The following is a 25842-nucleotide window of genomic DNA, read 5'->3' as shown; positions in this document are numbered from 1 at the left end:
CGCTACACAGATCACTGGTATTTAAGTTAGCACAAATTTCCTTCAAGAAGCTTTTAACTAAACTAATTGGAAACCGCTGTGATGCCAGGCAACATGTCGCATTAATCAGTATTTCACTATTTAACGATGATGGCGTCATTAAAATGATGCTATTTCAGAAGAATACAAGAGAACGAAATTATTTATACACTTTTCAATTTTGAGTTGGATGTCTGTTTTCTGTAACTGATAAACAGACAATATTTGAATAATTGCGTCTATGATATAAAAATTCAAAATAAAATCTTTTGCAATCAGAACTCTTTTATCAAGTTCTTACACTATCAGTACTGAATCCAATTGACAAAATATAAGCACTATCGTGACTTGATTTAAAACATTCCGTTACTTTTTGAACTTACTTTGCTTCGTAACACTAATAGCCAATTGAGATTACGAGATTTATCATTATTATTTATTATTTTAGAGTTTTTCAGAGAAGTTGAATAGTTGTTTACATTCAGTTGTTATTGATTAATTTTATTTTATAATAGAAATTTTGGGATGAATATCGAATTAATCCTAAATATGAGAAGTTATCGCTGACCTCAAGGTGCATGCTTGTGAAATGATATCAAATGAAATCCAGTTGGGGTTATGATTTGAAAATGATTTTGCAAAACACTGAATTTATTCCAAACAAAGTAGCAATAGTAATAGTATTGAATACTTCGTAAAAAAAAACAAATAGTATACAATGAACTCGTGATTCGGTTGAGAGGACTATTTCTGTAACGTACGGAAAAGCATTCGCTAAACAATCAATGTCTCAATATAGCATCGTCCACCTTTGCTCTTGAGTCGTACCAAAATAAAGCCACATTTGCGTCAAACGACGAATGCGATGTCAACATTGAACAGCATTTGAGTTTGATTACTGTGCAATATTCTCAATCCAGTTGAAAACCGGAATTGGGGGATAGCGAAGTTGGATTTTTCTCACAATCCGTACGTTAAACCTAACTTCGGAAGTGGTGCGCTGTTTTCATATCGCGAAAAGCTATTCAGCGCACCACTTCCGAAGTTTGGTTTAACGTTCGGATTGTGAGAAAAATCCAACTTCGCTAGCACCCAATTTCGGGTTTCAACTGGATTGAGTATAATGTTTATCCATCAACCTCATTTTAGTTAGTGCCTAGGTTAGTGCTTTCCTTAGGCTATGAAATTTATAACACTTGCATGTTTTTATTAGTTTTATATTCAAGATATCTGATTATAAACTAAACATTTACAACCCAGATGTCATGATTTTGATATTTTTAAAGCTTCATTTATAATTTGATAAATCATCTACAGGAAAACTATTGAAACACAACAAAATTTCAATCAACCAACGGTTAAATCGAAACAAAATATGTTTCCTTTTAATTCCGGGAGATGACGACTTCGAAGCTTCGAACGTCAAAATCAGGTACTAATTCAAAAGGACGTATGTGATTTCGTAAACAAATATTAAAACGACGATTTTTCCAATCTAATAGCACTCCCACGCAAACCATCACCACAGACAGGTAGGGGAAGCCTTCGACTACCTGTTAGTGGTGTTGGTTTGCGTGGGCGTGCTATCAGATTGGACAAATCGACGTTTGAATTTTTGTTTACAAAATCACATACGTCCTTTTGAATAAGTAACCGAGAAATATAAAATGCATGGCACAGCCCTGCAAATGACAAACTGTACCGTTACTCCGCGCTTCCCACCCGCGCGGACTGCAACAATCACCTGGACGACACTAACACAACCGCAAATCCACCTTGTCATCGCGACAACAAGGTGCATTCACAGCTGGGCAGCTGATGAATAGCTCCCTTCCCTTCTCTGTCGCTTGCATCCGGATTGTGGTGGCTGCTCGCTCACAGCTCGGCTCACTTTTGCCCAAATAGGACAATGCGTTCAGTGTTCGAATGTGGTGGTGCGTGTTTATGAGGCTGCACAAGGCTTCGCTCTCGCGATCATGGTCACGACGAAGGTCTGTTGGGAGAGAGCCCATACGAATACCGTTACAAAAATGTAAATTGCAAATTGCGGAGCATCACTTCATGATGTTAATTTAAAAAAAATAGGTAGTCATAATATTTTAGAAGCGAAACAAAATAATAATTGTAATAACAATAATACTAGAATTATGGCAGTAACTAGTTTCAAACTCGATGTCAAATGAACGTAATAATTACGATCTTGACTTAATTTTTTTGAACTCCGAATATGCCTTTCATTCAAACTAGTTTGCTCAAATGTGTCCAACAGAAAGAATAAATTTCAATCTAGCTGGTAGTAAAGTCAGTTGATAGAAATATGGTAGCTAGAGAGAGAATAAGCTCAAAACGGTTAAATACAATGACGCCCATTTGAAAAAAGTTCCTAAAATTTTAGATCTTCAAATATTATTTCAATTACTATTCAGTATGAAAATATTAGATTGTAGGAATAAAAACGAATTTCGCATTCTACTGAAAACATCATCAGTGATCCATTTAGTCCAATAGTAAGAGAAGGTGGTCGATTGTCGGCACCCTTTTGTTTTTAGTCATAACTTTCCTATATTTGCACAATATGGTGATATTTCTATTCCAATGGAAGCCTATAGGAATAAGCTAATAACTGGTGAAGAGTTTTGATTTACTCCATGTATTGAAAAAAAATTATTAACAATTGTTAAGCGCGAGGTTAAGCGTTGATTTTATGTCATTCTGAAAAAGGTGGTCGGTAATCGGGACCCCCAAAAACTCACTCAAAATTGAAAAATATGAATTGAGGGTGTTATGGCTGAAAATATCAAGATTTATTTTGGTAATAGTAACGAAATTTATTGCATTTAAGTACATTATACACATTTTATCAAGATTTTAAAAAATGTTGTTTTTGCTTACAATTTTTCTTAAGGCTCCGTAAGACGTTGCAAGCTAATCACTCGTGCTAGCGAATGATTTCTGAGAGCACTCGCAATTGCAGTCACACGTAGTAGTTTTTCACTTTAAGCAAATGTCAGATTTACTCTCATGCAAATATAAACAAAAGCGAAAAACTTGTTTTTCAGCCACAAAATCTAATTTCATTCCTATTTTTGCAGTGCAACACTGCCACCTAAAAACGTTTTCACTTTTGCGATTGAGAAATTTGCTAGTGCTGCATTAGCAAGCGCAATTTCGTTTCTGCGAGTTGAAAACTTTTAACGCTTAGCAGTCACACATTGCAAGCGAGCATTTGCTCAAGAGTTGTCATTTGTTTGCATGCAATCACTTTCAGTGTAGTCAGACAGGCAAATTTTTGACAGCTGTCACTTTCTGCTAGCAAAATGCTCGTTGCGAGTGATTTGCTTGCAACGCCTGAGGGCACCTTTATAGCTTGAAATCAGGCAATAAACTGATGATTTGCATTGATATTTCACCGTTTCCACCTGGGTGCTGACAACCAAAATTATTAGCCTTTTATAAAAGTAAAAATTCTAGTTTAACTGCGACCGCTCGACCGACCGTGGCATTCAATGTTGAATCACAAAATAGAGCAAATTTGCTTTGTAAATACTTAATACACTTACCTATCCGATCATTTTACTTTGATTTATAACACTTGGCAAATGACACAAAAAAAACTTTGGAGTGGGTTTTCATTTAATAATAAAATGTTTGGCTCTGTAAAATGAAACAAAAAGTGCTTCAGAAATGAGCATAACAAGATCGTGCTTAGATAGCACACGTATGACATATGTCAAAATGACAATATCTGTTTTCTGTTCTGGTGGCAACAACCAACCATTGCCCGCAATCGACCACCTTCCCCTCTCCGCAGAACAAATTAATTGAACCGTTGGAATTGCTTTGAGCATTATTCCATGAATTCCGCAGAACAAACTTCAAATAAATTGAACCGTTGGAATTGCTTTGAGCATTATTCCATTGCACTGGAAAGGCAAGTAGGCAACAATAAAAGAGAATAAATTGTCCAAAAGTTGTTTCAACTGAAATTCCTAAAGTTTCAGAAACTTTGGATTCGAAAGAAGAATATAATTCAGATTTGTTACGTCTATTAATGAAAAAAGCGACCCCACCTCAGATGCTGTCAAGATGATCATCTCTGTAGATAAAATAATTTGGATCTCTTTTGATGGAGAGTCCGGATATGAAATAAGTTTCATAATCGAAGTCATAAAATATTTCTTTGATAAATAAAAAATTAACTTCTTGTTTTCGAAGGCAATTCCAATCGACGGACATTTGAATTTCACTGAAACAACTATATCCAAAACTGCCCCCAAACCACCGTTCGATCCATTTCAGAACTGTTTTTTTTTTTCTGATTTGGCTAGGGATCTGACACAAATCACTTAATGCTGCGAGGAAGTCAGCACAGAGAAACAGACGTCTCACTTAGAACAAAAAGCAATCCAAATCATCGTCACGGAAACATTATCGCCCAATGCTAAATACACTCTGATTGGACAATCGGCAACCAGATGGCGGTAGTGAGCAAACGTCAAACACTAGCAAAATTGATGGAAGCGCCATCGGTGGCCGATCGACCACCTACAAAAATTTTTATTTATTGATGAAAATTTTGATGAAGAGAGCGAAAAAAAAAATGATTGGAAAAAGTAATGTAAGGCGAAGAAATAGGAGATTTTCCTACATACTAAATATATAAAAATGGCTACTCGAGTAGATGAATAAGTGTCCAAAATAAATTTTCTTCTTTCAGGTTTAATTTGTTACAATTTTTTCAAAATTTCAAAAAAGTGTACATTAGAACGGTAAAATTAGAAGAAAAAAATCAACTGGAAAATTTAGCTGAAACAAATCTCGAGAGGTAGAGGCATTTTTCGCGGGACATTTGTGGGACTTCGAAATCAATGATGAAAAATTTGAGAAGCAAAAAGACACTGGAGCTGAAAGTTGTCGTGATGCTGCTGCTGAAGGGTGACAACATTCTGAAACGTTAACGTTGAAAAAACACAGTATACCAGAACAATGGTTCCAACGCACTTTTTTTGGCAGGTTTGGTATTCGTAAGTGCAATCTAAATTTGGAAAGTTTTTGCTGACTCAGTTTTGCCCTAGAAAAATTCGATAAAATTTTGTTTGTAATTTATTGACACATCTATGTCCTAGTCCTATAGTTCCTTTAGATTGGATTTTTCTTGATCATACTTGGTTCAATAGTGAATCCGAACGTCGATCAACCCACTGCAAAGCTAAATTTTATTGACCCAAATAGGTTCAGTAGTGGCTCCGAAAAAATATAGACCCATTCCAGAGTAAATTTTTTTCTTCTTCTTCCGGAAGCGATTCTGGCCATCGATCGACACGCTTCAGAGTTGGATTATGTTGACTTATCTGGGATGAAAGTGGGGGCTCCAATTAGCCAAGCGAGCATAGGCGTAGGATTGCCAATCCGGAGATGGCGCGTTCTATTCTTGATCTCGGAAAAAAGTTCAACTTTGCCGAATTTCGGTAAAATTATAACGAAATTTCGGCAAAAGAATTACCGAATTTCGGTAAAAGAATTACCGAATTTCGGTAAAAGAATTACCTAATTTCGGTAAAAAAAGAACCGAAATCTCGGCTGTTGGAATCTCGGCGAAATGTTTGCTGAGGTCGGTAAAATAAATAATTAAAGTGTGTTGGTCCGGCCTAGGATGTTTTCGGGTGGGAAACATTCTCGGCTCTGTGCTAATAGAACAAGTTGGAAAGCAGGTCAAGTTCCAGTTGGAATGAAGAGCCATTGAAAAAGAAGTATGGATTACCGTTCCAAAATAACTTGAGTTATTTAACTATATGAACTAACTTTGGCTAGTTTCTGTCGAATTACAACAGTTTGAAATTAACTTCAATTTAATTTAAATAAACTTTATTTATTTTTTTCACATTTATTTATCTATTCAGAAGTTGAAGTTTGCCTTTTTTATGAATTTAAAACGCTTGATTAGAGCACCGTTTCCATCATTCTCTTTTGCGATGGTCGCCTTCGTCCCGTTGTTGCATCAAGACGCGTGCGTGTGTGCGTGCAAGCAGGCACTTCTGTCGTGGCCTTTTCTCTCCCGCTGCTAGTCGCCAGTCAGTTCGCTGTTCAGTTCAGTTCCTGAAATCGCTTGCTTTGTGCCACCAACCGACGAGTTACTGACCAACACACACTGTCCAGAATCAACGGTAGCCTGCTCTCTGTTCGTTCCGTTGCGTCGCGGACTCGCTCGGTAGTGTAGTGGTTGTGGGTCGTCGTTCTATACGTGTTGGTTGCATCGGATTTCCACACTGTAGTTCATTTCGCGGATCGCCAGCAGGTTCAGTTCAGTTTTGCTTCAGACCTACATCGCCGCCAAGCAATTTCAGTGCCTCGTGCTGCGCTCTTCCTCTCACTTGGGTACACAAAATCGGTCACAGCAAGCCGCCACCGCCGCTGCCGTCGTTGCACACTCGTTTCGTTCCCGGTGCCATCGCGCGCCTGCTGCTTCCAATTGCTCCCCTCAGAAGACCAGATTCGTAGATCCGCGAGAACCAGGTTGTCGCGTTTTGGCCTACTACAAACTGCCTCCACCGAAATCCTGTCGGGAAATTTTATCACCGTGGTTCAAAATGGAGCAGCAAGCGTTCTGAAAGATGACGTTCGCGTTTTGTAGTTCGGTGATCGGATTGACGTTTTTCAGTAAAACTTTATGATAGAATTTCGCACCATCACCACCGTAGTAAGCAGCAGTACAAACCCGGGGTTGTCATCGTCGTGTTTTTAGTGTGTGCCGTGGCTGCTGTCAGTGCTTCCAGTATTGGGGGGCAGAAGCAAGCAAGACACAGCGAGAGTGCGTGGAGTGATTCGCAAAAAAAAATTGAAGGAAAATTGAACGGCGAGTTTCTCGCAGTGCGTGAGTGAGAAGTAGCCTACTTTTGGATACAGTGCGAGAGTTTATTGGAAGGATTGCAACAGTAGAGAACCAAGAATTCCCGTCATAATCTAGTAGTTCTAGGCATTTAAGATTTTAAGCCATCTTTGATATAAAAAGTTATCGTAGTTTTCTGTGTCAATTCCGTAGAACGGAAGCGCAGCGCGCTGTGAGCAGAACGCAGTGTGCGAGCTAGTCGGTGTGGAACTGGTTCTCGTTTTGCTCGCTGATCGCAATACACAAATCACCACGTAAGTGTTTACGGAATCGTACGATAGAACGGGGAGGTGGAACATTCGTTTGCGTCGCACCGTGTGTGGTGGCAAGTCCAGAGGGAGGTGTCGCGAAGAAGGCTTCCATAGCTTATCGCTTCGTGTACTCTCCAGGATGGGAGAATGGCTTCGAGATACCGATTTGGCGACGATGACTGATAATTATTTAGGCAAATTTGGTGCAATTACTCCGGTGAAGTGCTTTGCCGACAGTTTTTAAGGTTATGGTCGTCGTCACTCCGTTCGGTCGTTTGCCTTTTTCCTTTATATTATTTGCCTGCTCACCATTCACTTTATTGGTTCGCTGGCTGCTTGCGTGTAGTTTTTCTTCGGACACCAACACTGAGAAAATATATTGTGAATTGTGGTGCTTACATTGGTAGCAGCTATTTTGTGGGCAAGGTGATCGGCCGCCGGCCAGGTAAAGCTCACTTGTGCAGCTGTGTCTTGAAATGCCGGCATTGGGCAACGATCAAACTTTGTGCTGCAGTCAATGCGCTTTGGCCTGGTGCGTTGTCATTAATCGTCTGTTGGACACGTTGGGTAGAAACAGCCCTGTGCAGATGCTCAAGGATAATGTTATTACTTGGCTCAAGGCTACCATTGTAAACAAACAGCTGTTTATCCTTAAAATATTACCGACAGGATATTCCCAATCCCCAGATTCTTTTCCAAGTCGCACAATTGAATGACCAGAAGGTCCCAATCCCAACACGCTTTTTTATATAATCATTATTGATTCAATATAAATTATATACTAACTGGTTATCGTTAAAAAGAACTTATTTTGTAAACAAACATTGCTTCATGAATTCCGAAGAATGCAAGCGTTTTCATCCTAAACTAATTCCCTTATCTGGTAGAGGAAAGCTTAATCTGTCGGATCCATACCGTGGTTTCCTCATAAAATGCTTGTTTTAGCAGGAATTCGCCTTCCAATGTTTGTTTACAAAATAAGTTACGCCCAAATCGCAAAGCGGTCCCGAATTACAATTACAATTATTCCATAATGGACCAACATAAAACCCAAATGTTATTGAGAAAATGACGACAGTTTGTAATTGAATAGCTTTTTATAAAATATATTACAAATCTATGTAATTCCAATTATTTAGTTTTCCATTTTGTATAACATTTTTTATGTAAATTTCCTTGCCCTGAAAATAAGGTCTGTACCTACAAAATCACGTAAAACTGAATGAATAAAATTACAAATTATCCATATTTCGAGTAAAATTCTTATTTAAACAACTTAACTGCTCAACTAAATGCTGAATGAGTTATTTTAGGATAGACAATTGTTTAGCTAAACTAAATGCATACAATTCTGCACACCCTCATTTGAATTACAATTGACAATTCCTTACTGCATCACCCGATCCGCATCCCCCACAAGCACCGTGATCTGATTTACATCCCAGAATTGCTGCATAAATTTATCGAACTGTGATTTTTGTTTGTGCAACAAATATCCGCTCCCGCGCTACGAAAGAAACGACTCGTGTTTCACCGACTTGTGTAATGACTCGCTAATGATGTGTGTGCACCTTTTCCTCCCAGATGGGGGAAAGCAAAGCGAACGTGTCACTTCGGCCGGCAACGCAATCAGCACATTATCAATGTCGCAGATTCGCCTTGAGCCACGCCACCACCACCACCACCAGTGTTACAGACAGCGAAACTGTTGAATCACGTTCTTCAATTTATCTCCTATCATGGCTCTGATTTCCTATCTCTGAATGCATTGTTCAACAACAGTACGATAGATTTTTAATCGCCGATTTCCCAATCCTTCCTTACAGAACTGCCGGTTACTAGCTAATTCACCATGGAGGACGGCCATAGCAAGTCCGTCGAAGAAGTGGTCAGCCACTTCCGAGTGGATCCAGAACGGGGTCTTTCTCTCGACCAAATCAAGGAATACCAGAAGAAGTATGGACCTAATGGTGAGTGAAAGATGGTTTTCTTTTATTTTCGTGAACAAATTATCATTATTTAGGGAAATTTTGCCTCCTATCGAAACGAGCGATCGCCGGTTCGTGTGTTGCGATGAGTTAGTAAATGATTCATTCCGTTGCGCACCGATGTACCAAACCACCTACGTGTTAAAAATCGAAACCGTGATATACCTGGGGAACGGCTATTAGGGTGGGTACAGTAAAAAACTTCTTAGATAGCGTCATATATTTAGTCATGTGTTGAAAGTAAAATTAAGGTACGCCTTAGCTCCATGCACAGATTTTTCATAACGTAAAAGAATTTCACACCTTAAATTTTGAGTTCTTAACTCACTTCTCCAGGTCCCGCTTGTACGATGCACCTCACGACGATTTCCAAGTCTGTTGTAGAGAAAAAAACTCGGTAAAAAACTGGTAAACTCGATATCAATATTCTGTCAAGTTTGCTATATTCTTGTGATTGCTCAGTTTCAACAATGCCAATGTGGCTTCTATTTTTACTGTGCAGCGCAGCTTGAATACGCAACGCACTTCCCATGCCGATTTACGTCATTCGTTGGTTTCGCTCCGCAGTAGTCACTGTGTCAGATTTCCAACCGAGTTCTTACCTACCTACACCGCCATTCGACGTCGTGTTTCTCTTTTGCTTTTTCTCTATCAATACAAGGCAACATCCACCCAATCCCTCACACTGTTGCGCGATCCTTCTGGTCTAGACTGGGCATTTGTTTGCTTGTAACCTGACTGGTGTTCGTTGATCACGATCGCGGGCGCAATCGCTCCTTCACCCACCCAAGTTTGAGACATTGAATAGCGGTGCGCACCAACCCAAACCCTTTTGCATTTCCCACCTTACACACGTGAGTGCGCGCGCGGATAGGTCGCGTGGATTCATATTCTGATTAGGATCGCGATCGACGATAACTTGTTACAGTTCTAACGGCTTTGTCTGTCGCAGTTCTGACTCCAGTACAAAGCAGAATCAAATCGATAGAATAGTATCTAACATTGATTCAAGCTAACTTATTAAGGGCATGGAAATTGAAGCTTTATGCGCGTTTGCAAGCGACCGATATATTAAATTACTGTGTTGGTCGGGCCCTAATGGAACTACGGATCGCTGTTGCTGCCATCCATCAATTCGGGAAAGTGCGTGAATATACTCCGCATAGACCGTGATTTATTGGATACGATTCAGTATTTGCGACGGTCGAAAATAATGTTCGTCCCCTTAGCGTGAAGTTTTGTATAAACAAACAATGTCGTTGGAATTAGGAAGTGCTTAATTTTTACACTTACAGTACACTTTTGCTATTTAGAACATTGAGCGAATTCCTTTTGTTCGAATTCATAAAATGTAGTTGTCTGAGTCCATAATGATTTTTCTTATTACAACATTTGGTATTCTATCGAGATTTAACGAATTTATTCTGTGCTGTAAGCTTTGTTAAAATTTATTCTAGTTGATCAAACTATCGGCAAGGTTCTGTTCTGAAAACAAACAACGAACACGCAACCATTCCGTGTGCCCGTCTACCAGAGCACAGGACAAGCTATTTATTCTGTGCATTCAATATTCATATTTCTTCCTTCCTGCTGCCACTACTGACTACACTCTACCAGACGATCTTGTTGTCCCCTGTGAGCCCTGAGCATCGTTAGTATTTAGCTATCACACCGCCAGCTCCACACTGCTCTGTGGATTGTGGATAGATAGAAGTGTGAAAGCTGTGGTAGACCAGTAGTGTGGGAGTGGGAAAATTTTAAAAAGACCCATCCACCACCAACTGCTATGCTATCGCCGGTCGCCGTCTCCCACGAGCTTGTCATAACTTAATTAATAACTTTCTTCTCGTTGGGTAGCCCGTTGGTTGGCGGCTTGTAGAATCGCGAAGTGAAAATTTCCACCGATTAGCAGTGAAACGTGTACAAGCCGTTTCCACCGTGATTGAAGTTTTCTATATTTTTAGCCTCCTACTAATAAAATTAAATTTATGAAGGCTTGAATCGGTTCTTCTGGAATCATGTGAAGTGTATGGCTAACCGTCCCTGAATTCGGATAGAGTTTGCTGAGTAAAGTCACGTAAAATGCTCATTTGTCGTTGTTTGACACGCCAACTCTCGAGCAGAGGAAACACAATCCATGATTTTTTTTCCTGATATATTCAAGTGGTGGATAAAATATTATTTGTCAGCTTGTTATTTATTTTAAAAAATAATGTCGGTATAACATTCTTTTTCTGTATGAAATGCTTTAGGCTTTCACATAATTTACGTTTATTACCTTTTTAGATGCTTCTGTTCAGTGTCTCCCATAGGCATTTCTTACAGACAAATGGATTGTATTTAAAGAAGATATAGTTTCTTCCGTTTCTATTCTTCAATAAAGTATTTCATCGTTCAACAAAATTTTATCATATTTTCAGCATCCTTTTTCTCATCCGGTTCCATTCAAATTTATTTGCCGTAAAGCTTCATTCGTTCCAGCCATCAATCAGGGCAGATAGAGTACGAACAGGATGTTTAACGCGGAGATAGCACGTCTCTCACCTGTGTCAAGTGACGGTAAATCCCTTATTTACCGAGCCTAACCTGCACGCAACTGCTCCCTCCGCTAGCTCAACAGAAAGCAAACACAGAGCCGGCAGCTATCAGTCAGACGACGGACGGTCGACCAGTCTCGTGTCAGTCACGGATCAGCTGTTTGCCGCTGTGGCTTCTCCTATCATTTTATTGCTCGATACCGCGTGGTAGATTCCGCTCCAGTGGACAAACTTCCATATTACTAATTACTGCTTGACAAGATGAAGCTAATTCATTCAATCAATTAGAAACACAAAAACCTACTCGTATATACGACCGCTGTTGTTCGGTCGTCTTCTTCATCGGTATCGGTTTGGTGGAAAACCGTGTTACCCATCGGCGACCAACCGTATGTACTATCGGGCGAAGCTTATCAATTGAGTAAATACCACGAGGTACTCCCTGTAGCAAATGCGACGACGAAGCGCACGGAGGGCTGATAACGTAATTGAATAGGAACTGAATTGGCAATATAAAGCCAGACCACGCGAGATACGGATGTGTTACTTCGTAGTAGTCGTTCATCAATACAAGAACGCGGGTAAACAGTCTGTTAACATCCCGCGATCGGGCGACCATGCGGTCGGGTCGGTATGACGTCGTTCTAGATTTGGAGGTGGTTTCGAGCAAAATAATGTAACTTCAAGGACGCTTCCTGAAACCTCATGTGGAATTGCGAGTTTCACCTTTATCAGCTTGGTAAAAAAAACGCCGTCAGTTCAGCTTTTATTTACGTATTTTACGGTCTTTCACTTTTGAAATGGTGATATCATTGAATCCAATCGACTAGACGTTTTTTAATCGTACTTGTATTGAAAAACGCAGACCTTCAATCATATATTCAGAGCGTGATTAATGAATCAAATTTCATCATCCTCCACGAATTTGTAAGTGAAATCATCCACTCAAAAATAAGTTCAATCATGCAGCTGACTCAAGTATGTTTTCAAAGAATATTGTTAGCGACTCAGTCAAAAACGCATATTTTTATCTGGTTTTTATAAAACCGAAATACTACCAACCGTGCGTTTGTGTGTCCATTTGTTACACCACCAACCACATATAATTTATGATTGGCGTCAAGGCCTTCCGAACCAGAAGATCCAAGGGATCGCAACCGGGCACGAAATTGCAATAATTCAGCTGTTTTCAACAAGGGAATGAGCCTCCCTTTTCTCTGACAGCCGGTGCGCAGTTAGTCTACCAACAAGTTATTATCTACACACAGATCAAAAGATTTCGCATTTCGCGTTCGAAACCCAACGATCGATCCGCGCGAATCACCATCCCAGAGTGATGCCCATCATGATCGCAAAAACAGACCACAGCTCCTCACAAGTGTTGTGGGGAGGATGACGTGTTCGAGCGAAGATCAAAGGGTCTTCCCCCCTCCCGGTGTACGTGCGTACGTACCAAGCAGATGGGTTTATTTTAAACTCATTTGTCTTACGGTTGCGGTGTGGCCTGTTCCTGTAACGCCCGTTGCAATGTGAAAACACTTGCATGATTGATCCCGTCCATCCCGGGGAGATGCTGCACACGTGCTTTCCGTAACTCTGTAGACGCGATATTGCGCCGCACTTGGTTTTCTCCATGACGTCACTCACGGAGGGAAGGGAAACGCTTCGATCGTATGTAACAAATCATGCGAATGCCGGATTAATGTTCCTAACATTTCTCATGCTTTCGGCACCGTTGTAAATATTGCAGCTTCTCGCTTCTATGCTCCCCCTCCCCCTTCGTATTTACAGCGCCTGGCCGAGATTGGCTTGCGTGTGCGATCCACCTCCGATCAGCGAATTTATTCTCAAGAGCCATGTAATTATAAACAGACATCTTAATACCTCTTCGATCCGAGCTAGCTCGAGCGAGCAGCGAAATGGGAGCCGCTGGATAAGCCAAACGGGAGCAATAATTTTTATTTTAGGAATACAATAAAATTTCCTTTATGAAGTCTCTGGCTCCGGAATTGGTGCTCGCAGATATTTTGTGTAGCTTGGGAAGGTCAGTTCGATGAAAATATTACTTACTGCCGTTTCGATGCTGCTGCAGTGATCCATATTGTCTGGTGGATCTGGATTCCGAATTCGGACAGCGGAGAAAAGCTGTTTCCTACAAAAATAATAAATACAGAAAAGATGTACTGCTTGAACTCTAACACAGGAGGATTAACTTCTTCGACTTGAGTGAGATATGTTTCGTAGAGTTAACCCAGCCGGCTAATGCTTTTGGCAGATGCTCGATGTGTGCCACTGCCACACTGTAAATAAAGTTGAGCGTAGGTTGTGAGATTAGATGAGCCTCAGCCTGATTCATCCGGATTCAGGTTGGGTTTTATTGTTTCAGTCATTTTAGAGCAGCTATGAATACCATTGTCTCTGTCATCGCGTTGATGATGAACATGAAGGACGTAGGAACTTGATGCAGCACAAGAGTGCCATCTCAGTTCTGCTTTGCTTTATCACTTCAACGTTTTTAGCATTATTGAGGGCAACCAAAGGGTGCATCCAATGGAAACGTCTCGTGAAAATTGGCTATTTTTTTAAGTCTTTTCATGTCAAGTTTCAGTATGAAACTAGTCGTCACTTTTTTGAAACGTATTTTAAGGACGCTACCGAAGACGTTGAGCACCGTGTATAGTTGGAATGTTTCTTTCACCCTTGAACAATAGCTGGGGTGGGCGGTTTGGAAGTCGACGACGACGACGACGTTACTCGTGTGCCTCCTGTGCCAGAGGACAATGTCAAGTGATATTCAAAGGGCTTCTGCTTTGGCAAACTGCTGTTACAAGACAATCACGGCTGAAGCCATGTACGCACACCAAACGGGGAAGTGCATTTGCCACCGTTCCTAAGTATGCTACAAAGTGTTAGATCCCGATGGGGGGCGGGGAGCGCATTCCATGCCAAGTGCAATCCAATTGAATTCGTTCGTTGCACTCCGTTTTGGCGGAAGCTTCTTCAATGCGACTTGGCTCTTGGAGTGGTATGTAGAATGAATTTAGGTCTCGTTGACAAGGCCGAAGAAGGAATAATTGAAATCTTGGCACAGTTTTAGGACAATTGTTTTCTACGATGGATCAAGGATTTGAATGAATTTGAATTTAAAAAATAGTTCAGAAGCTTTTTTTTTAGAAATTATTAGCTTTTTGCCTGCACACTTCAAACAATAGTTTCTTTACGAATTTCTTCTCCCAAATGTCTAGTATGAGAATTTTTGAGATTTTACCAAGAAATTCTAATGTAATTACGGAAATTCTCTATTTATCATGTTATGAAACTTTGTTCAAGAATTTCTCCAGAGGATTTTCTTCCGAGTAACATTTCTTGGTTTCCCTATAAGTTTTATTACAGTTTTTATATGATTTTTGCCTTTCTCGTATACTAAGTTTACGTAAAGGCTATATGTTCGCTCCAAAAATGAACTTTTTATAGGAGGCCCGGAGACCCATAGTGTTATATACCACTTATCCTCAACCGATTATCTCGCAACAAGTTGCATTCGATTGTTTCCTATTGAAAATTGGCATTATCGGACTATGGGATCGGAAGTTATAGCCAAAATACTTTTTTCACGGAATAATCGCGTAAAAAAGTGTCATCTCATTTTTCATTCATTTCATTTTCATTTTTTCATTCTTTAACCGATAATGTTTTATAATGCACGAGAAAGGCAGCATCACCGCTAGGTGGATTAATCAGGGTTTTTTAAGTCAAAAATACGTACATTTTACTTTAAAATATTTAAAATGTTTCTTTAAAAAATCCACCATCGAAATATTTTGAATATTCTCTTTTTCTCTAGATTTTTCATAAGAAAACTCTCCACATTATTTTCCTATTTAAATTAAGTACCGGCCGCACAAAGGAGAACAAGATATTTTGGATAGTCGCGTGATCAATTTGCGAGCTTTTTAAAAACACGATCGAACACGCTCTAATTAATTCACTTAACGGCCGCACAAAGCAGAACAAACTATTTTGGATGATTGCATAAAGTAGGACCGGATATTCCGGATTATCGCGTGATAGTTCTACGTGCTTATCGAAAATACAATCATACGTGCACTTAATTTATTGTTCTGCATGCTTTTCGAAAACGCGATAAAACGCACTCCAATTAATTTACTTAAGCCGCACAATTCAGAACAAAGTATTCCGGATGATCGCGCGATCGTTCTGCGTGCTATCGAAAACACGACAAACATGCTCTAATTAATTTACTTTAATTTTTTGTCTTTATTATAGAGATTTGCAGCCCTCGGCTATCTCATCTCTGAGTTAATTTACTTATCGGTCGCAAAAATCAGTACAAATTATTTCGGATGATTGCGCGATCGTTCTGTGTGCTTATCGACAACACAATCAAACACGCATTTATTATTTTTCCTTACCGGCAACAAAACAGAAAAACATAATATTTCGAATGATCGCTTGATCATTCTCCGCGATTATCGAATGCACGATCAAACGTACTCTAATTAATTTATTTACCGATTGCACAAATCAGAACAAATTATTTCGGATGTTCACACGATCGTTCTCCGTGCTCATCGAAAACACGATCAAACGTGCATTTATTAATTTCCTTACAGGACGCACAAAGCAGAGCGAAATATTTCTGTGTGATTATCGAAAACACAATCGAACGCGCACCTATTTTTGTACTTACCGGTCGCACAAAGCAGAATAAAATATTTTGGATGATCGCGCGATTGTACTGCGTGCTTATCGAAAATACGATAAAACTCGCACTATTTGATTTACTTATCGGCAACACTAAGCAGAACAAAATATTTCGGATGATCGAAGGATAGTTCTGTGTGCTGTATTTTTTTTCAAACAAGTTCAATTAGATCTTCCTTTTACTAAAAAACTAAAAAGGAAATAAGTTTATCTTAGCTCCTACGACTTAAGTACAAAAGATTCCCAATTTTCATTCCGGAACTGTAGATTTATTCGGTTTTTCTTGGGATTCGGAATAATGAAGAAAATCACCCTAAAGTATGAAGAAACATTTCTGAAAGTGAAGAATAGATTCTCCCTGGAAGGCCTCTTGGCATTCGGAAGCAATTTCTGGATCCAACAAAACCGACTTTATTGCTTAAGTAGTAATTACTAATTAGAAGCAAGAATCAAATCTTTATTTGTGTAACCACAACAGAAAGGTTTCAAAATCTGGTTCTTGAAGTCTTTTGGATGACTTTTTGGGAATCGAATGAAAAGCTCAAAGGGATTTTCGCATCTCTATGGGATTCGAGTGTTTATGTTTTCTGGATTCAAGAAAAAAGGATGTTTTCCGATGCTTTTTTTTAAAGAAAACGTTAAGAAATTTGAAGACAAATGACGTTCAGCAGAGGTGTTTCTCAGAATCAATTCAATTTCTCTCTTCCTCTTACTTCAGTTCTCTCACATTCTGAATAGAATCCTCTGGTGAACGCGCAGATAGTTCTCCAGAGAGTTCTGAAAAGAATCAACCTATTCCGTCAACCATATTTTTAACGCCTCTAAGTATTTTTAAAAATTTCCTGGATTTGCCTAAGAGTTGCCCTATTTTGAACAAACATCGGGTGAATTTTTCAGACCGGTTCACACGTGCAGCACTTTTTCAGTTTTTGTTTTCGACTTTTAAAATAGTTAGAGGCTTGAAAAATATGGGTTCTTCGGGAAAGTTGATCTTAAATAAGCCAAAGAATCTACTTAGACAATAAAACGCGATTCAATTTTGACGGGAAAGGTCAATTCTGATGATGATTCTATGCCTCGAATGTCACTAACCAGAACGCCAGTACCCCGAAAGCCTATTGCCCCGAATAGCCCGAACGGCCACTACCCCGAATTATTGTTACACCGAAATGGTCGAAAAAAAATGTACCCACTCGCTCACTTTATTACTTTATTAGATTGCGTTTCAATAATGAAGTTCTTTCTTCTTCATTAAAAAGGCTTTCAGCCCTTGGCTGGTTCACCTCTGGAAAAATAATGAAGTTGGAAATATGAACTAATCATTCAAATATAACATATTCAAAATAATTAAAGTATGATTCATTCACTCACCCGTCTTATTCCGGGCTACTGCGTTGTTTAAAAGAAGGAAACATTTACTTTTTCGCCTCATCCCCGCCAAATGCGTGTTTTAAAAGAAGTTTTTTTACTCTTCCACCTTATTCCGGGCAAATGCGTGCTTTTAAAAGAAGGAGGCATTCACTCTTTCGCATTATTCCGGGCAAGTGCGTACTTTAAAAGGTGTCATTTACTCCCCCACTTTATTCCGGGAAGATCCGTGCTTTTAAAGAAGAAAGCATTATTCTGGAGAAGCGGATGCTTTAAAAGAAGGTGTCATTCACTCTTTCACATTAGTTGGGGCAAATGCGTGCTTTAAAAGTCGGAGGAGGCATTCACTCTATCGCATTAAGAGCTCCTCACATATAATTCGTTTGCGTTGCGTTTGACAGTTTTCCCATGAGAAATGTGCCGAACGCAACGCAAACGTATCCTATGTGCGGGCCTCTTTATTCTGGGCAAGCACGTGTTTTAAAGGGTGTCATTTACTCTTCCACCTTATTCCGGGCAGATGCGTGCTTTAAAAGAAGGAGAAATTCATTCTTCCGCATTATTTCAGGCGAGCGCGTGCTTTCAAAGAAGGTGTAATTTATTCTAACTCCTTTTTCCGGGCAGATGCGTGTTTTAAAAGAAGGAAGTATTCACTCTTTTGCATTATTCCGGACAAGCAGGTGCTTTAAAAAAGGTGTCATTTACTCTTTCGCATTAGTTCGGGCAATTGCGTGCTTTAAAAGAAGGAGGCATTCACTCTCCCATATTATTCCGGGCAAGTGAATAATTAGTTAGTAGGTTAGTGTCATAGAACTACTTACTTACTTATGGATCCTGTACACCTCCGGTGGTGCAAAGGGCCGACTTGAAAGATCTCCATCCTGAGCGATGCCCGGCTATCGCTTTAACCTGTTGCCAGGTTAGATTTCGGTCGACTTCTTTTATTTCTTTATTGAGGCTTCGCCGCCATGAGCCTCTGGGTCTGCCTCTGCTGCGATGTCCCGCTGGGTTCCAGTCTAATGCTTGCTTACAGATTTCGTTTCCGCCCCTACGTAGAGTGTGGCCGACCCAGCCCCACTTCCGATCCCGAATTTCTGTTGTTATCGGCCTCTGGTGACAACGACGATGGAGCTCGTTGTTTGAGATCCAGTGTCATAGAACCCTGATGATATTTTGCTAAGAATCCTCCTAGATCTCAAGAAGATAATCCTCCTGAGATTCAAAAAAGAGAACAAACTCTTGGAATTTGGAATCCAATCTTTCTAGGGTTTCCAGTGGGATTCTTTGCTGCCAATAATTTTACAGCCATCTAGAAAGAATTAAAAAATAATATTACCATCCTGACAGAACAAAAGCAAACTAAATTCTTCAAAGATATTCAAAAAAATGATCACCAAAATAGTAATTTGTGCAACTACTGGCAAAAAGATGATTTTTTCTGCACTACTTGTACATTGCCGAGTTGTATAAATATTACGAGTGCTGAAAAAATCAAAGTGATCTTTTACCTACTTATGTTACACGGATGTTACACTAAACGCAGCTTTTCAAAGCGTACAGTTCGATATTTACTATGCGGCATGCGCAATCCCCTGTCAAGTTAATACAGATCTTCACCGCTAGATGTCAGATCACATGATTTTGATTCATTTTAAAATTTGCATTTAGTATGCTTATGGGACTTTTCATCTGCTGACAAATGCTTAACAAATGTGAAAAAGTATTGAATAAAGAATGCGTGTGATTACCAAGTAGTTATCAAGTTTTGTGAATACAAAATTTAAGAAACTTTAGCATAAAATAACGGTTTGAATTATTACATGACGTATAATTTTTAGTTTTTACGATTGCGACTGCCATTCAAGTATTCGAAAGCATCATAGGAATGTCAACAAAGTCTCTTTAATTATGATAAACCACGCTAATAGCTTACTAGACTGTCTGTACGATCGACGATGCCCTTCATACATCAACAGGCAATAAAAGATCACTGACGGTATCTCATTTAGCACTCATTTCATAAAAAGCAACAAATATATGCGACATCATTGGCAGTTGATTTACATCCCGTCAACTACGCATGTCAACGATCATTACCGGAACTGCGACTACAATAATCTGCGCATCGTCGTCTAACGTCGTAGAATGGGAAGAGTTCGCAAATTACAACGGAATAGGAAAAGCAGTTGACATTTTACACGCACACCCGCGATCGCACACATGATCGCAAACCATAGCTCCCCAGCATCGATCTGCGATCGATCGATCGATCGCTCGATCGAAGCCTTCGCCACATACTGTCAAGTCAGTTGCCAATGTCATGGCCTTTTCCGACTGAATTTATCCGACGGCTTCTAGTTCCTTCCTGTCGTACCCTGACCCGTAGTTTAGTAACTCCTTGCAAAGCGATCGTAAAACAGCCGTCAACCAATATATAGTAGCGCCGGAGTCTCCGTGGGGACAAATTATTCATTTGGGGCAACCGGCACATGGCATTGGCACGGTTAGGAAGGAGTTATAAATAAAATTATAAATTCACACCAGTTCGACGACAAACAGACTGCCGTTGCTGCTTCTCGCCGTCGCCGTCGTAATCGTCGTCAGAACGCTTTGAAGTTTTGTTGGCAGTCACGCACTTGCACCCAACCGCAACCACCGTATGTACTCGGATCGTACTGATCGACTGCATCTGCTCCCGCTGCACACCATCCCAGTGCAGTGCGAACGGTGCAGGTAGGTTGTCGTGCTATCGGAATTAATGACAGGCTGTGCGAAGAGGGGTCAGCTTTGACGTAAGCAGCCACCCCACCACCACCACGGCGCACCGTTGACGGGTTTTATACGCTGGTGATCATGATCATGTCGTCGCCGTTGATCGTCCCTTGGAGGCGAGAATGCACGCGTTGTGGTCGTTAACCGTGACTGGGAATCGACGAGCGCCGGGTCGGCTTTTCCTGAGGTAGAACAAACCTTGCGAAACATTTGAAAAAAGGGTAATTTCCGAAAGTCAAAATGTTTTATAATTTACATATTCTGAGTGAAAATCGTGAAATACTGTCTTAAGAGTATCTACAACGAGCTTAACATTGATTGCCAATGACAATCCGTTTCCGACTGTTACGCGATGAATGATGAACACATAAACGCAATACATACCCAGCTGTTTATGTTATTGTTTGTAGTGGCGCCTTACAAAATTTTACGGACGCACGATCGTCTTTTCGCCTTTGGATGCAAACAAAAGTGATGACGTTAATGCTTCAGGTTCTCCTTTGTTCTCTCCAGCCAACAATGAAACGAATCAGACCAAATTTAACAAATTTTTAATTTTCGGATTTGCCCGGAATTTATGATTGAATGATAGAACCTCACGCAGGATATCAAATTCAGTCAACACGTGGGACGACACTTCGAATATTTCACGAATTCCAATTGACGTTTATATACGACAATCATAACCAAGTCCACCTGTTGTCCCAAATGCGTGTGGAAACCGTAAAGTTTAATCTAAAACGAGAAAAGCGTAAAATGTGAATTACTCAGAATGGGGGCTGCGAAGGTGGTGGTGTATGATCAACAAAACGGATTGATTATCCGTTGGAGAAAATATCCTAGGAGAAAATAATGATCTCTACCGAGGCCGACGCGATGATTAACAGTAGCATAACGGTCGGAGTTGACAAAATTGCTACGACGACATCGCAAAAGCCTACTGATTTCCGATTAGATCTTGATGTGCGCCTCTTTGCCATCGGCCATCCCTGTACAAACGTTTCGATTTGTTTACATTCTGCTACTGGGGTGGCGGTTGGGTTCTTTTTGGCAAATTGCCTGCCCAACGGCAAACGACGGAAATAGCTGATCCGATAGCTAGGTGGTGAGACAACACAGCTCGCGCATTAGATCAACCCGTAGTGGGGCGAGGGGGGTCGATAAGGACAAAACCTTGCACCGTGTAATTTCTCAAATCCAACCTGGGATCGCTCTATCAGCGCACATCCCACCCGGGGTCGGTAAATATTTATTTTCGGGATAAACGGCGGACGCGCAACCCTACTGGGACGGATCTCGGTACAGGTGCGCCTTGTCACTTCAAGTGTCGCATCAAAGGTGAGGCGATGTTGTTCCACTGTTCTGTTGAAAATTTTGGCAAACGCTGTTTATTAATAGCGAAAAATGGATGTGATTAGGATCAAACTCGTTACATATTACTTATTAGATCTCTCCTCCAATTTGCTCTGCGAACGAAAACGTAGGTTTGTCGACCCAAAGACGGCGAGTTTGATTTTGATTTGGTTTATGATCTTTTCGGACATGATCCTAGCGTCTGATGGGCCTGTTCCAGTAGAACTTTTGTTTTCTAGAATTTTTCAAAGGTTTTGCAAACCATAGTTTGCAGCACCATATTTACTTTTTATTTCAATTTCAAGTTACATTAATTTAAGACAATGTAAATAAAACGAAATGTAGATAATAAACAAATTCCACCAAAAGAGAAAAACATTCTGAATACCACAGAATCATCCCTATCCTTACTTTACAAATTCATCCATTTAAAAGGTTCTGTGATGAAAACGCAAACGAGAGTATCAACCAACGTGCATTTTACAAAGCACTTGAACGTGAACAAGATTTAGGTCACACTGCATTGTGTTTAAACAATGATTAAAAAGTCATCACTTTGAGATAATTGGTTAAAGTTTTATTATCGAATTTTACGATCTCACAAAGGATCCATTAAAAGGTATTTCAAATAAACAGTAATGAATGTAGTCTCATTCTCTGCATGTTTGCATCGTTACTACAATGTTGAAAAAAAAAAATATCAGAGTAAAGTGAGGAGAAGCTATGATGGTGTGAAATTAATTTCCGGTTTTCCAAGTAAACCGTTTCTGCCCACAAGCGATATATTGCAGTACACCTTCCACTTGTATTGTCTTCTGAAGATCAAATCAATGCACATCTTTCCACAGTGGCATTCCAATCCCTTCAAGATTAATAGCCATCAAGCCCTACCGAATTATCGGAAGGCAGACCCACAATAATTCGATATCGTCATGCAAATATTGCAATACGTTTATTTATAAACACCAAAACCAACACACAACCGGCACCGCGCAGTATGCCCCCGCGGTGCTGCGACGCTTAGCCGGTTCCTGGAAGAGATCCCCATCAAACCCTTTCCGCCCAACTCCATCTGGTCTTATGTTCGGCAGCGACGAGCCGAGATTGCCGATTGTGGAAAAACGCAAACCCCGACGAACAAATTAGCTTTTCCTCGCCGCGCCGCGCGTGCGGGAAAAAGAGAGAGAGATCAATGCACGTTGGTTCGCCGTTGTGCGTGTGACGTGTGTTTGCTTGGTTTGGGGAATGTTTTCATAAGAAGATTTCATCCCACACTCGTCAGCGCCAGCGGCCGGGTGTTGGACCACACCGGGCACCGCGCCGCCGCTGATTGACTGTTGGGTTGCCTCGATATAAACTCGCCGAACCGTGTCCCGAGGGAATGTTGGCAGGAGAATATCAAACTCATCTAGTCTATAGGATTGTTATTCTTAGAGCCAATCATATGTTACTGATCGGTAGAGGTTTGGCAACACTGCTTCGCGCCTGACGTCAAACCGTAGGATGGTGTGAATTTCCCGTCCCAGCGCGCTCTTAAACTGTGGAAAATTTCAAGCTCCAAATATTTCCATATCTCTGTGCAAACCCGCAAAAGGGAAGCTCCAAACCACCGGATCTAGGTCAGTTATCGCACCGAACCGAGAGCTCTTTCGACGATAGGAGGCAAAATTCCAGAGCACACTTGTGCTCTGGAGCGGTACCATATAAGTAAATAGTGACCAACAACCGACGACTTTATTTACCTGCTGTGACTAATGCTATTTTATCTGTTTTTATCTATCTTACAGAACTCCCAGCTGAAGAGGGTAAGTTAACCGGCTGGAATCGGTTCTGTGCGGGGCCGACCTCGCCGCACAAGAGTGCGACAGTGACCTATTGTGATAAAGGGGTCGTCCGTCATTATCTTGACTGACTAAAAGTAAGTTATCATTGTCGTCGTCGTCATCGTCCGTTTTCGTGTCGTTTTCGAATAGAATGGTGAGGAGTAGGGGCTTCGGAAGTATTACACGAAATTATTTGGATTTGTATCGTGTGTAAGTCACGGTTGATGGACATGGTATAATCTGGTTTATCAATTATTAATTCTTGATTACTATAATAGCAGCATTTTAGGAATTAAAATCGATGTTGACTTTGGGTTTGTTCTCTTGCTCAGCCCGATGTTTATTAATTTTCAAATAGAGTTCATTGTGCTCTGCCATTGGTAGAGTATTTCAAGATTTTTCATGGACAAAATAAGATTTCCCCCTGAAAATAAGAAATGTTTCATAAAAAATTGCCGATACAGAAATCAGAGTAGAAGCAAAAAATAGCAATTTCTTCAAATATTTTTTTATTACTTTTATTACTTAAGTTTTCCAGTAAATTTTAGAGTTCATCACTAGGGGAACTGTTCCGTTTTCCATCTCACTGAACATATATTCATCTCATCGCAAAACAAAAAAATACAGCACCAATTTCGTTGCTTCTTTTGGTGAAAAAATCACAAAAATAAGAAACAAACCAAAATCCTTTTCATTGCTTTGTTTTTGATGGGATGGAAATAGGAGCTTTGGGATGAAGTACCGAACCGTTCCCCTATATCCCTAAATAATACAAAGTCGTCGTTTTCTACTTTTTTCACTCTTTTTTGGAAATTTTTGTAACTGTTTATTGCTAATATTGATTTATTTATGGAAATTTTATTCTATTCTATATTTAATTGAATGGAAATTTTTTATATTTCATAGAAAATGTTTACGTTAAAGAGAATTTTGTAAAAATCAAAAAGATATCTATCTATTTATATTTATTTATTGTAACTACCATAATTTCTTTATTGGCTATTTCCTATTTTTTTATGCAAAATCTTCAATTTTTAATGAAAATTTTATTTAGCTGTCATTTTATGTAGGTTAATGGAATTGATCCACTAGTTAGTAGCATGTTTTAAATCTTTATTAATGTGAATTTCTACATTATTGGCTAAACATTTTAATTTAGGTTTTTTTTTAAAGAATTTGAACAAACGTGTTCACTGCCTTCTTAATGTCACGTCCAAAGGTTTGTACAAGAATTTCAATAGAAGTTTCGCCAAAAAATTTTCAGGGTTCTCATCCAAAGCTAAACGAACTCTGTAAAGCTCCAAGGTCTCGAAAACATTTTTTTTCGATAAACAGTATTCGAGTGCTGTTTTATTTTTCTAAAACAATTCCTGTACAAAACGTTCTCTGGCGTCGCTATGTTTGGCTCGATTGCTTGATTTTTCCATTTGAGCCGAATCTTGAACACACCTTCAAATCGTTGCAACTATTTTCCCAAAAAATGCTGAATCTCGTCAAATCCTTACTCAAATCTTTGAAAACTTCCTTCAGGCTTAACGGTTATGATATCATTTTCTGGAGATGAACATAAACTATAAAAAATACTAAATCTTCTTCTACATTGTTCACGTAAAGACACCGATCCACGTAGGAAGGTTGAATCCATTTTGATATCGTATTTCAAAAATTTCTTTAGTGGAAGCTAGATAACAAATGTGAGCATGTTTTGAGATACTAATAGACCACTTATATGCATGTATGTGTGCGTATGTATGCAAATTCCAAAATTTACTACCATATAAATCTCGCTCATTTTTAAGGTATTAAACATCATTAGTTTTACAAAATTAGGCAGCCATAAGGCAAAATATATGTTATTATTGAACGCTATTGAGTTTCGTTCAGATCAATGACTGATTAAGTTAGTTCTGGATTAATTATTATCAAGGTTTCTGGAAATTACGAGTACACATGCTGCCAGCGTTACGATAGTATCTAACCAACCATGTTACCACATGTTACAATAGCTATTCAATCCGACGAGCGCCTGATAGATAGTCAACCTGACGTACAGTGCGGAATCATTCGTTTTGTTGTCACTCAACCCATGGAATCCGCCTTTTGGTAGGCAATTAATTTGTC

The 25842-nt window shown here is 39.8% G+C and overlaps 1 protein-coding gene across 5 annotated transcripts in view; it reads left to right on the top strand.

The window, feature by feature from the left end:
- LOC134210852 (calcium-transporting ATPase sarcoplasmic/endoplasmic reticulum type) overlaps nucleotides 1-25842 on the top strand; it is a 78342-nt gene that overhangs the window by 17522 nt on the left and 34978 nt on the right. For 4 of the 5 annotated variants that reach the window (XR_009978878.1, XM_062687207.1, XM_062687210.1 and 1 more), the window contains exons 2-3: nucleotides 8982-9125; nucleotides 23686-23703. Coding sequence is in view for 4 of the 5 variants with exons in the window: in XM_062687207.1 (XP_062543191.1) it covers nucleotides 9008-9125; nucleotides 23686-23703 (136 nt within the window). In the remaining variant the exon portion in view is untranslated. Of the gene's footprint in view, nucleotides 1-6320; nucleotides 7159-8981; nucleotides 9126-23685; nucleotides 23704-25842 lie in introns of those variants that run through there. The other variant, XM_062687209.1, reaches the window with a different exon arrangement.

This window comes from Armigeres subalbatus, chromosome 2 (assembly GCF_024139115.2).
Source record: "Armigeres subalbatus isolate Guangzhou_Male chromosome 2, GZ_Asu_2, whole genome shotgun sequence".
In the NCBI taxonomy this organism is placed as follows: Eukaryota; Metazoa; Arthropoda; class Insecta; order Diptera; family Culicidae; genus Armigeres; species Armigeres subalbatus.
This window is presented reverse-complemented; position numbering and strand designations above follow the sequence as displayed.